General features: G+C 41.3%; 2 protein-coding genes and 1 long non-coding RNA gene across 3 annotated transcripts; 2 read left to right on the top strand and 1 right to left on the bottom strand.

Moving 5' to 3' along the window:
- Positions 1-3,253: 3,253 nt before the first annotated feature.
- Positions 3,254-4,380, top strand: LOC120425453 (uncharacterized). Its single transcript, XR_008212279.1, has 3 exons — positions 3,254-3,393; positions 3,534-3,796; positions 3,864-4,380. It is a non-coding gene; the product is annotated as an uncharacterized LOC120425453 (long non-coding RNA).
- A 1,021-nt stretch (positions 4,381-5,401) lies between these two features.
- On the top strand, positions 5,402-6,378 carry LOC120425452 (60S ribosomal protein L12). Its single transcript, XM_039589984.2, has 3 exons — positions 5,402-5,561; positions 5,749-5,822; positions 5,899-6,378. The coding sequence occupies exons 1-3, from the start codon at positions 5,525-5,527 to the stop codon at positions 6,283-6,285; spliced, it is 498 nt and encodes a 165-aa protein (XP_039445918.1). The 5' UTR covers positions 5,402-5,524; the 3' UTR covers positions 6,286-6,378.
- Positions 6,379-7,154: 776 nt separating this feature from the next.
- Positions 7,155-8,040, bottom strand: LOC120425451 (DNA-directed RNA polymerases I, II, and III subunit RPABC1). Its single transcript, XM_039589983.2, has 2 exons — positions 7,749-8,040; positions 7,155-7,691 (listed from the first exon to the last, which is right to left on the bottom strand). Exons 1-2 carry the CDS (start codon positions 7,892-7,894, stop codon positions 7,205-7,207), a joined length of 633 nt encoding a protein of 210 aa, XP_039445917.1. The 5' UTR covers positions 7,895-8,040; the 3' UTR covers positions 7,155-7,204.
- Between the last annotated feature and the right edge of the window lie 1,559 nt (positions 8,041-9,599).

Genomic DNA, 9,599 nt, shown 5'->3' with positions numbered 1-9,599 from the left:
ACGTGAAGACTTCCATCATTGTCATGATGTTTCGTTCAAAGATATAAAATTTGCGTCGCTTTCAATATTTTGACAAAATTCCTTCAACAAGTTGTCTAGAATAGTGCCCTACACATGCTGATTCCTTTTGGTAACGATTATTACATTCCTTGTAAAGTTATGGAAATCGTCATTAATCAATGATTGCCAACTAGGCCAACACAATTGCTTTGGATCAAAAATTCCTTCAGTGGCTTCAAGAAGGCAACAACCGGCACATGCTGATTCATTTTGGTGCAGAAAATCGTTAAATTGAATTTAATACAGAATATTTTATAGTAATGATCAATTTTCTTCTAGAATGATCAACGGCTTCACCTTAAGTGTTATTTATGCACTTTTTAGAGGCCGGATCTCATATATTTCGATGAAAACGTTGTCCGGATCTATCATGCGACCTGTCGATGGATAGGTGATCAAAAGACCTTTCCAACGAGTTCAAAAGATTGAAGATCTGACGACCCTATCAGCAGTTATAAGCACTTAAGTGTTATTTATGAACTTTTCAGAGACCAGATCTCATATATTTCGATGAAAACGCCCAAGTAACCATCCAGCACTAAATAAAGTCACTGTTCAGCACTAACAGCGCATTTACAGCTGCGGCGAAAAGCTAAATTGTTTTGACATCTGCACCAAACGCGCTTTTTCAGCAGATTTACAGCTAGTTTTGGACTTTATATTTCTGTTTTACAGCTGAACCCCTACTGTTGTTGCTGCACCCCTGCAAAATGTCAAAAAATTGGAGAGGCAATAATGTTGTTGTCCCTTTCCCTCTCTCTCCTCTGCTTCACTCATAGAGTTACCCAAGTTGTTGAGATGAACAACCCTGTAGTCGTCATCGAGTCGGCCGAACGTTTTTCAAGTGTGTTACGTCATCCGTTGCAAAAAGCACGCGTTCAATAAAGTTCTCCAGTTTATTTTGATAAACTACGCGTTTTTCTCCGGAATAAATCCGACCAACCTGCCACTCTGCTCATCACAAGTAACCAATCAGCATTAAATAAAGTCACTGTTTAGCATTAAAAGCGCTTTTACAGCGGCAAGCAAATGCTTAAAAGTTTTGACATCTGCACCAAATGCGCTTTTACAGCAGATTTGCTGCTGGTTTTGGACTTTATATTTCTGTTTTACAGCTGGGCCCCTACTGTTGTTGTTCCACCCCTGCAAAATCTAAAAAAACATCGGAGAGGCAAAAATTTTGCTCTCTTTCTCCGCCTTGCTCTTTCTCACCACGCTATTTTGGGTTTGTTTACTACCTTTACCGACTCAGCTGACCGAATTTTGATATTTTTTGAACGAATCTGCGGTGTTGGAGATGCGATGCCAGATGCTAGTGAAGTACAGGGATGCCAGATACACAGATTTGTCTGTGTTTCACAGACATTTGAGCTCGTGTCAGACATTTTTTGAGGTACACAGACTTTTTAAAAACTTCATTAAATTGTTATTTTGTTAAAGTATCAATCGAAACTTATTTCGTTAGTCTTCAAATGCTTAAAAACACAATTTTTGATAGATTTCTTTGACTGTAAATTGATTTATTTAAATTTTAGACAAAGACACAGACTTTTTCACAGACATTTTAAAAAATCAGGTGGCATCCCTGGTGAAGTAGTCGTTGAAGCTTTCTTGTGGTTCCTGCGTCCTTGCCGTTACACCTGCCTTGAGGTTAGGTTATGCCAGTTATGTACTTATCACATGAGGGCTTTTGTTATGTACTTATCACATGAGGGCTTTTGTTAATTTGATTTGGTTAACCGCGGTGGATTTTCTTGAAATAATTCGAACTGTCAAAAATCCACCAAAGCATCTACCACATTGATCGCACAAAAATCTGTGGTAGAAAAGTATCCACCGGTAGATGCTTTGGTGGATTTTTGACAGTTCGAATTATTTCAAGAAAATCCACCGCGGTTAACCAAATCAAATTAACAAAAGCCCTATAGGGACCATCCATAAACCACGTGGACACTTTAGGGGGGGGGGGGGGTATGGCGATTGTCCACGCTCCATACAAAAACGTTTTTTTTTGTATGGACAATTGTCCACGAGGGGGGGGGGGGGTGTTGAGAATTCCAAAAAAGTGTCCACGTGGTTTGTGGATGGTCCCATAAGGCTTTCTAGTCAGAAATTTACCAACACATTCAAAGTATGTTTACATGACAGCTGGACGTTTGTTTGCATCAGGTTTCCTATCTCTTTCTAGCAAAATTTTTTTGTCAGGCGACTTCTAGCTGTTTTTTTTGACTGACTGCCCGACATGTCAGCCAACATACTTCGTAGGGCTGTGACAGCTACAGCTCGATCATTGTTTGCATCAGGACACTGTGAAGAGGAGTTCGTCATTTTTTAGTAAAATTATATTTTTTTCACTGGGCCTAGAAAGCCTTATGATCTCTTTCGGAAGAAGTTTATTTCAAAACATTACACTAAATGCATTTATCAGATTCAAAGTTGTTTATTTAGTTTGAAAACATAAAATTGGTAAAAACATTCGAATCGCTTATGTTTTCATTTTGAACTATCTTCCTCAAAGGTTTCCGGAATTCTACTGTTCTACTAGGCTGAACCCGAATGTCCCGGTTGAATTCAGAAAATAAAAACGCCATTTCTGTTAGATTCCTGCAGATTTTTTTTCCTGCTGCCGGATTTCACGGTCGCAGTGGTTCGTGAAACGTCGTTGCTTGCAATAAGGCTTTCTAGGCCCAGTGAAAAAAATATAATTTAACCCAAAAATTAAGAACTTCTCGTGACGGTGTCCTGATGCAAACAATCATCGAGCTCGAGCTGTCACAGCCCTGCGAAGTATGTTGTCTGACATATAGAGCTATCAGTCAAAAAATCCAGCTAGAAGTCGCCGGACAAAAAACTTTTACTAGAAAGAGATAGGAAACCTGATGCAAACAAACGTCCAGCTGTAATGTAAACATACTTTGAATGTGTTAGTAAATTTCTGACTAAAATGCCTTATTCCTGAAATTTAGAAAAAAATGTTGTTGTTAGGATATTTTATTTTGAATGTTTGTTACATTTTACACTTACATAACCGGTGGACTTTGATTCCAGCTGCAAGCAAGGCTGCAAGCCTCTCTTCTTTTCCTGCGTGTTGAATACTTGATGAAATCAAAGGTACAACTCAGGAGTTTTTTTTTTTTTTTTTTTGAAAAGGTCCAATCTTGTTCTTATGGTACGTTCGTTTGAGGGCTACACTGAAAATACGCCACCCTTTTTTTCCAAGTGCCCAAACACTTGAATGATTCAATTAATCCGCATCTTAGATCTAATTTGTTTGTGTTTAAATTTCAATCCAATCCATTATTAAATTCAAGTGTTTTAGCGATTGACTTTTTGGTATTTTTTGACACCTTATTTTCATTTGGGTGGCTCAAACTTTTCAAGTGTTTTGCTCATGAATTTTCCCCACTGTGCTGAACTATTCAAAGTAATGAGCAAAACACTTGAAATTGATCTTGTTTTGATTTGAAATCCAGTTTCGTGACAGCTTCGTCGGAATTTGCTTCGTTTCCTCATTTGAAAGTTTTGGAGGTCCGGTGTGTTCGTTTTTCGCAGACCGCTTGAGTTCGCTGCCGTCATGTTCCAGTCCAGAAAATTGCCTGCCCGGTTTGTGACCGCGAAGATGAGCATCACCATAAGGCTGTGTCCTCGGGCTCGGGCTCCGTATGGCCAGCGGAAGGGCTTGGTCTCCCGGGCAGTAGCCAACTTTGATGATAAGGTTCCTTTCCGGACCCATTTGGTGAGTGGGGAGAGAATTTTTTTTGGGTTTTGTTTTGATTTTTGGATGTATTTTGTATGATTCACAGGAAGGATGCGAGAGAGCTGCAGATGCCGTACCAGGTAGGCGGTGCCAGTGATAAACAAGATTTGGATGCATTCAACTCAGGGGCCATGATATGCGTCATTCGACTGGTCAAGGCACAGTTTGATTCGAACCACCGCGGTTCTGCATCAACAAGAAGATTCCCCATGGGGCCTCCATCTCCGCCGGCACCGGTGCTTCACTCGCCGACGCTGAGAAACCTCCCAGGAAGTAGTGGTGGCGAACAAACCGATCCCGACCAGGAAGAAAAAAATAACAAAATTTGTACACGCCATGTTGATAGAAAATAAAAAAAAAACATTTCATTTCGCAACATCTTCCTTACATAAAAACAAATCGAAATCCATTTCTATTACATGCAAACATGCATTGATTAAAGATAGAAAAGCCATTTAAAACCAATAAATATAATATAGTATTTCATGTGACACAATACGTCAAATTCAAGTGTTTTGCTATTGAATTGACAGCTAATTTTGTTGCCCAAAATTCAAGTGTTTTGCGATTGGTTTTTAAGTGCACTGTATAGCAGGGTCAGATCAAGGGTAGAACACTTGATTTAAAAGGGTCATTTCGACGGTAACATTTCAAAAGGCATCATGTACATTTTGACACTTTCTGAGTTATTGCATATTCTGAAAGTACTCCTAATAAGCTCTCTCTCCACCAAAAATGAGCAAAAGTTACTTCAGTAAAGTCTGTTTAATCATGATTTTAAATAAAGAAACAAAAACAAAATCTCTGCCATCAGCAGTCCCTGTTTATATAGCCCTGTCAACCTGTCAAACAAAAGACTACATAAACCTCGGGCCGAAAAAAAAGCAACATGAACAAAGCGCCATGTACATTCGGCGAAGAAAAACGAATCATAACAAAGCGTCCCCCTCAATGACAGCAGGGTGATATAGACGTTGGTGATTTCAAAAGAAGTTATGTTTGTTTTTCTCAAATAAAATTACGGAAATAATGTTTAATTGAATTTGGGTGATCAAGTATCAATAAAAGCAACGTTTTTCATCGTTTGTTATCATTAGAACATCTTATTTTGCTTTTATATTAAAATGGGAATTGAAAATGGATGCTCAACATTCAAATGCGTTTTGCTCAAAACGCATGGTTTGTACATGATGCTTTTTGAAATGTTGGCGTCGATTTTTGTTCAGTGTAGTTCCACACTGAGTGCCGCACTCAGAGCTGTCAAAGTGTTTGTTTGAAGAAACTCGCGCTAGTTCCGCACGAGTTTCGCCGCCATCTTGGAACAGAAACTCTAGTGCCGCATTCGATATTTTTTCAGTTTCATGCGAGTTCCATGCACACTGAAAAAGAATGTTCGTTTGAACCAAAACTGGCACCGACGAGTGTGGCACTCAGTGCCGCACTGGCTGTTCAAACGAACGTACCATTAGCTTCACAATCGCAACGCATGACGCGTCCACCCTGTTCTGTCCTTCTGGCTGTTTTGCGGATCGGCCGTCTCGTGGCGCTGCAAAACTATTGCTGTCTCTTTTTCTATCTAGATCCGCTCAACTGTCAACAAGAAAGAGATAGAAATCTCTCTTTCCGGCAACTTTGCCATTTGTGTGAACACACATTTGTAAACTTGCTAGCAGTTTTTCTTGAAAAACTCGTCCAAAATCCTCCAAGATGCCGCCAAAGTTCGACCCCACTGAAATTAAGCACGGTACGTTGTGTATGCAGTTGAAAATTCCGGTGAATTTCGATGGATTCTGTGTTAATTTGAGCTTTGAACTTGTGACTTGCGATTTGTGATGTTTTGTGATGTGCTCGTCCACGGTGGTGGATTTGGTGGTTGCTTGGGTCTGTGACAAGTTGTACTAAATTATGTCGTTTTCTCCGTTTAATTCCAGTCTACCTGAGATGTGTCGGCGGAGAAGTCGGTGCCACCTCCTCCCTGGCCCCCAAGATCGGTCCCCTCGGTCTGGTGAGTATTTGTTTACTTCTTGACTTGCCGGTTAGAACATCCGGAACTGATTGGAGGTTTTGCTTCTCTATTTTAGTCCCCGAAGAAGATCGGTGACGACATTGCCAAGGCCACCGGAGACTGGAAGGGTCTGAAGATTACCGTGTGCCTGACCATCCAGAACCGACAGGCCGCGATCTCGGTTGTGCCGTCGGCCGCTTCGCTCATCGTGAAAGCCCTGAAGGAACCGCCGCGGGACCGCAAGAAGGTCAAGAACATCAAGCACAACGGCAACATCACCTTCGACGAAGTGATTAGCATCGCTCGGGTGATGCGACCGCGCTCGATGGCCCGCGAGCTGTCCGGAACGTGCAAGGAAGTGCTCGGAACTGCCCACAGCGTTGGATGCACCATCGATGGCCGTGCCCCGCACGACGTCATCGACGACATCAACAGCGGAGCGATCGAGTGCCCCGCGGAATAAGCAGCAGGGTGAAATGGAATTTTGGTTTAAGTGCGCCGTGCGAGAGAGAGAGCTGAGAAGGTTCAATAAAAAAAGCTATCCTTAAACGAAGTACTTCCGATGTGGTTTGTGTTTTGGTGTTATTGTCCAGGGATGTGAAGTGAAGGTGCGGCGGAAAAAGTCTAACTTTATTTTAATGTTTTGCCTTTTGAATGTTTTTGAATAACTCTTGAGGCCATTTCAGAAACAATCAAAAGCAATGTTTGAAAACTTGGTTTATTGAAGCTTGTAAAATGAAACTCCAGAGTTTGTTGGATAAGCAAAGCTGAGTGAATTCAGCTCTATCAAAATTATCTTTTGATTCAGCAACCCTTCCCACATATAACTTTTCATTCCAGATTGCGGACCAACTTTTTATCCGAAAAGCTACTTTGAATTTTATTCTTCTTGCATGATTTGGAAGTTCATATTTACGTTGATTTATGCTCGGCTTCCAAGGATTTTCGATTTAAACAGCTTGTCCTTGTTGTCTCGGAATTGGCAAAATAGTTCTGACAATGCTTATACGCCCTTTAAAAATGTTGTTCCATATTCTTAAACACCTTAAAATATAAATTTATGTTCATGTGGTAAAAAGACTGGCCTTAAGAATTGCATATTTTTAAAAATATTAACATATAATAACGGAAAATTTTGCATCGAACACGTTACTGTTGTCAAGCTGGTTAATTATTTGTTTTGCATAAAAGAGATATGTCATAAAGAGTTGATTATCTTTTACACAACTTCAAATGGAGAAAACCTAAATCTTTTGATCAGTTAACATTTGCTCATTAAAACCTAATTCTGTATGGTTGTGATAAAATAAGATCATTGCTTAAAGACCAACATTTCACATTTTCAACCCGCTTCACGTTTTATTTGCCTTTTACTCTAACTCTTAACACACTAATCGGTAGGAAATGTACCGTCCTGCCGTTTCCGAGGGTCGGATGATTTTCACCACCTGGCCACGCTTCAGTCCAAAGTATCGCGCCACCGGATCTCCCGCCTGGATTCGCATCAGCATGTTCTCCTTGAGCTTGTATCGCGCCAGCAGCTCCTGCTTCTCCTCCGGCGTCATCACGACGTGTTCCGGCACCAGCTCGTGCTCGGTTATGTTGATCAGCAGCTCCGACTCGAGGAACTGCTCCAGGATGTACTTCGGGGCCATGTCCACGAGCGATTGCTTGGCTGACGGGGTCATACCGGCCTGGACCACCACGATGGCCCGGTGGATGTTTTCCTCTTGCATACGGGTGCAGTACGTCTTTATGGTTTTGATGCCGATTTTCGGTTCGTCCGGGAAGAAGACAAACATCTGGTCCGTCGGATCGTCGTTGTGCGCCACCAGCACAATAAGATCGGACCGGGCGGGACGCTTTTCACTGCAAATTAAAGAGCATTAACGACATTGTCCTTCGTGGGAATTCCTGCGAGCATACCTCGGTTTGTCCCCAAACTGCTCCTTGAACTGTTCCAACGTCTGGTCCAATTCATCCTGCGTCACGAGATAACCTCGATCGTGGCTGAGCTGCATCACGGTTTTGCGGATTCGCCACAGCTTGTAGGTCTCCGCGTCATCATCCATCGTTGTTCTGGGTGGCTTATGTTTACGTTACGAACGGAAAATTGGGAAAAGAAATCGAATTTCCTCTGATATTTTACGGAAAATGACGCCGCGTTGAACTCGGAACAACAATTTTTAAAATGTGATGCTTTTTTCGATTGACAGCTGTGCACGCTTATTTGAAAAGGCTCGTTTCGATTAGATTTCATGCGGTTGTAATGGATGACCCAAACAATGAGTAGTACCTGCTGTTGCAAAATTGAATTCATTCGTGCATAGATTTGAATAAAGACATCACAATGCATCATGCAGTGACTAAATCTGCATGGATATTTTCTTTCGCCAACGGATCGAGACCAAAACGCGTGTTCGAGCTTGACAGAGTCAGCTCGAAGAAAATTGGAGCCTAACATTTCAAAAGGGCACAACATTTTTGTAAACAATAGTGTATCCCTTTCACTTAAATGACAGTTTGCGTAAGGTGTGAGAGGGATACACTCTTGTTTACAAAAGTTTTGTGCCCTAATGAAATGGAAAGCACGAATTATGAAGTGGTTTTGGCAGCCCTGCGATTGCTGCGATGACATACACTGAAAATACGCCACACTTTTTATTCAAGTGCCCAAACACTTGAATGATTAAATAAAGCCACATCATAGATCTACACTGAAAACCCAACCATGGTACACTCAACCCCCGGTGGTTGGTCACTTTTTCGTTTGACACTTTTTTAGTTTGTACCCCGTTGGTTGGTCAAAGTCAAACTAAAAAGTGACGAACTGTCACTTTTTACACGGCGCTCACGCACACTATCAAAACAAACGTTTGATCGAGTGCGTGAACTCCGTGTAAAAGGGGTGTCAAACTAAAAAGTGACCCCGTTCGTTTGACAACAGTTGGTGTCAAACCATCGGGGTTTGAGTGTAGTTGCTACCATACTGTAGGGTTAAATTGAGAAACACGCACCGGCGTATTTTTGCTAAAAACAATCCGTGCTTGAATTGACTGACTAACGTAGTCAGTTTTACTATGTCGAGAGCGGAATGGTAATTTTAACCCTCCAATACCGAGAGAATGATAATCATTTTGTAATTGCTACCATGCAATTTTGTGGAAGTATGGTACATTTGACCATATTTGCGTTTACTTTTACTAAAAAGCCATAGTTAATTTAATAAGCAGCATTTTTAGCAAATGTTCTTAAAATTACCATGGTCGGGCTTTCAGTGTAGTGGAGCATTATTTCCATTCGAGCAGTTTTTGCTTTTTTCTACAATGTATTTCTTATGGAATGAACTGTCAAAAACTGCTCGACTGCGGGTGCTCCATTGGTTTGTATTTCAACATCAATCCAAACCACTATCAAATTCGAGTGTTTGGGCGATTGACTTTTTGGCATTCTTTGACAGGTTATTTCCATTCGGGTGGCTCAAGCTTTTCAAGTGTTTTGCTCATGAATTTGCCCCACTGTCTTGAACTATTCAAAGTGATGAGGAAAACACTTGAAAATGGTCTTAAGATCTACCCAAAACAGGCACTATTCAAAGTCAACGAGTGTTTCACTCGTTTTACTGATTGATTTTAGCGAGGCTACAACCAGTAGCACAAAAAACTCTCCCGTTTTCAAATGGCCGGCCGGCGCAGTGTTAGCGAGCAGAAGTGAGCGTGTCAAGGCCCTCTACAACCATGGCTTTCTACCTAAGGTACTCGCGATATACAGCCTTGC

The sequence above is a fragment of the Culex pipiens genome, chromosome 2, assembly GCF_016801865.2.
Source record: "Culex pipiens pallens isolate TS chromosome 2, TS_CPP_V2, whole genome shotgun sequence".
Classification (NCBI taxonomy): domain Eukaryota; kingdom Metazoa; phylum Arthropoda; class Insecta; order Diptera; family Culicidae; genus Culex; species Culex pipiens.
The sequence above is the reverse complement of the archived record's forward strand: the minus strand, read 5'-3'. Positions and strand labels throughout refer to the sequence as shown.

Coding starts and splice junctions, on each gene's coding strand:
- LOC120425451 (XM_039589983.2), bottom strand. CDS start 7,894: ATGGATGATGACGCGGAGACCTACAAGCTGTGGCGAATCCGCAAAACC. Junction 7,692..7,748: donor CAGTTTGGGGACAAACCGAG/GTATGCTCGCAG, acceptor TTTAATTTGCAG/TGAAAAGCGTCCCGCCCGGT.
- LOC120425452 (XM_039589984.2), top strand. CDS start 5,525: ATGCCGCCAAAGTTCGACCCCACTGAAATTAAGCACG. Junction 5,562..5,748: donor CCCCACTGAAATTAAGCACG/GTACGTTGTGTA, acceptor GTTTAATTCCAG/TCTACCTGAGATGTGTCGGC. Junction 5,823..5,898: donor AGATCGGTCCCCTCGGTCTG/GTGAGTATTTGT, acceptor TCTCTATTTTAG/TCCCCGAAGAAGATCGGTGA.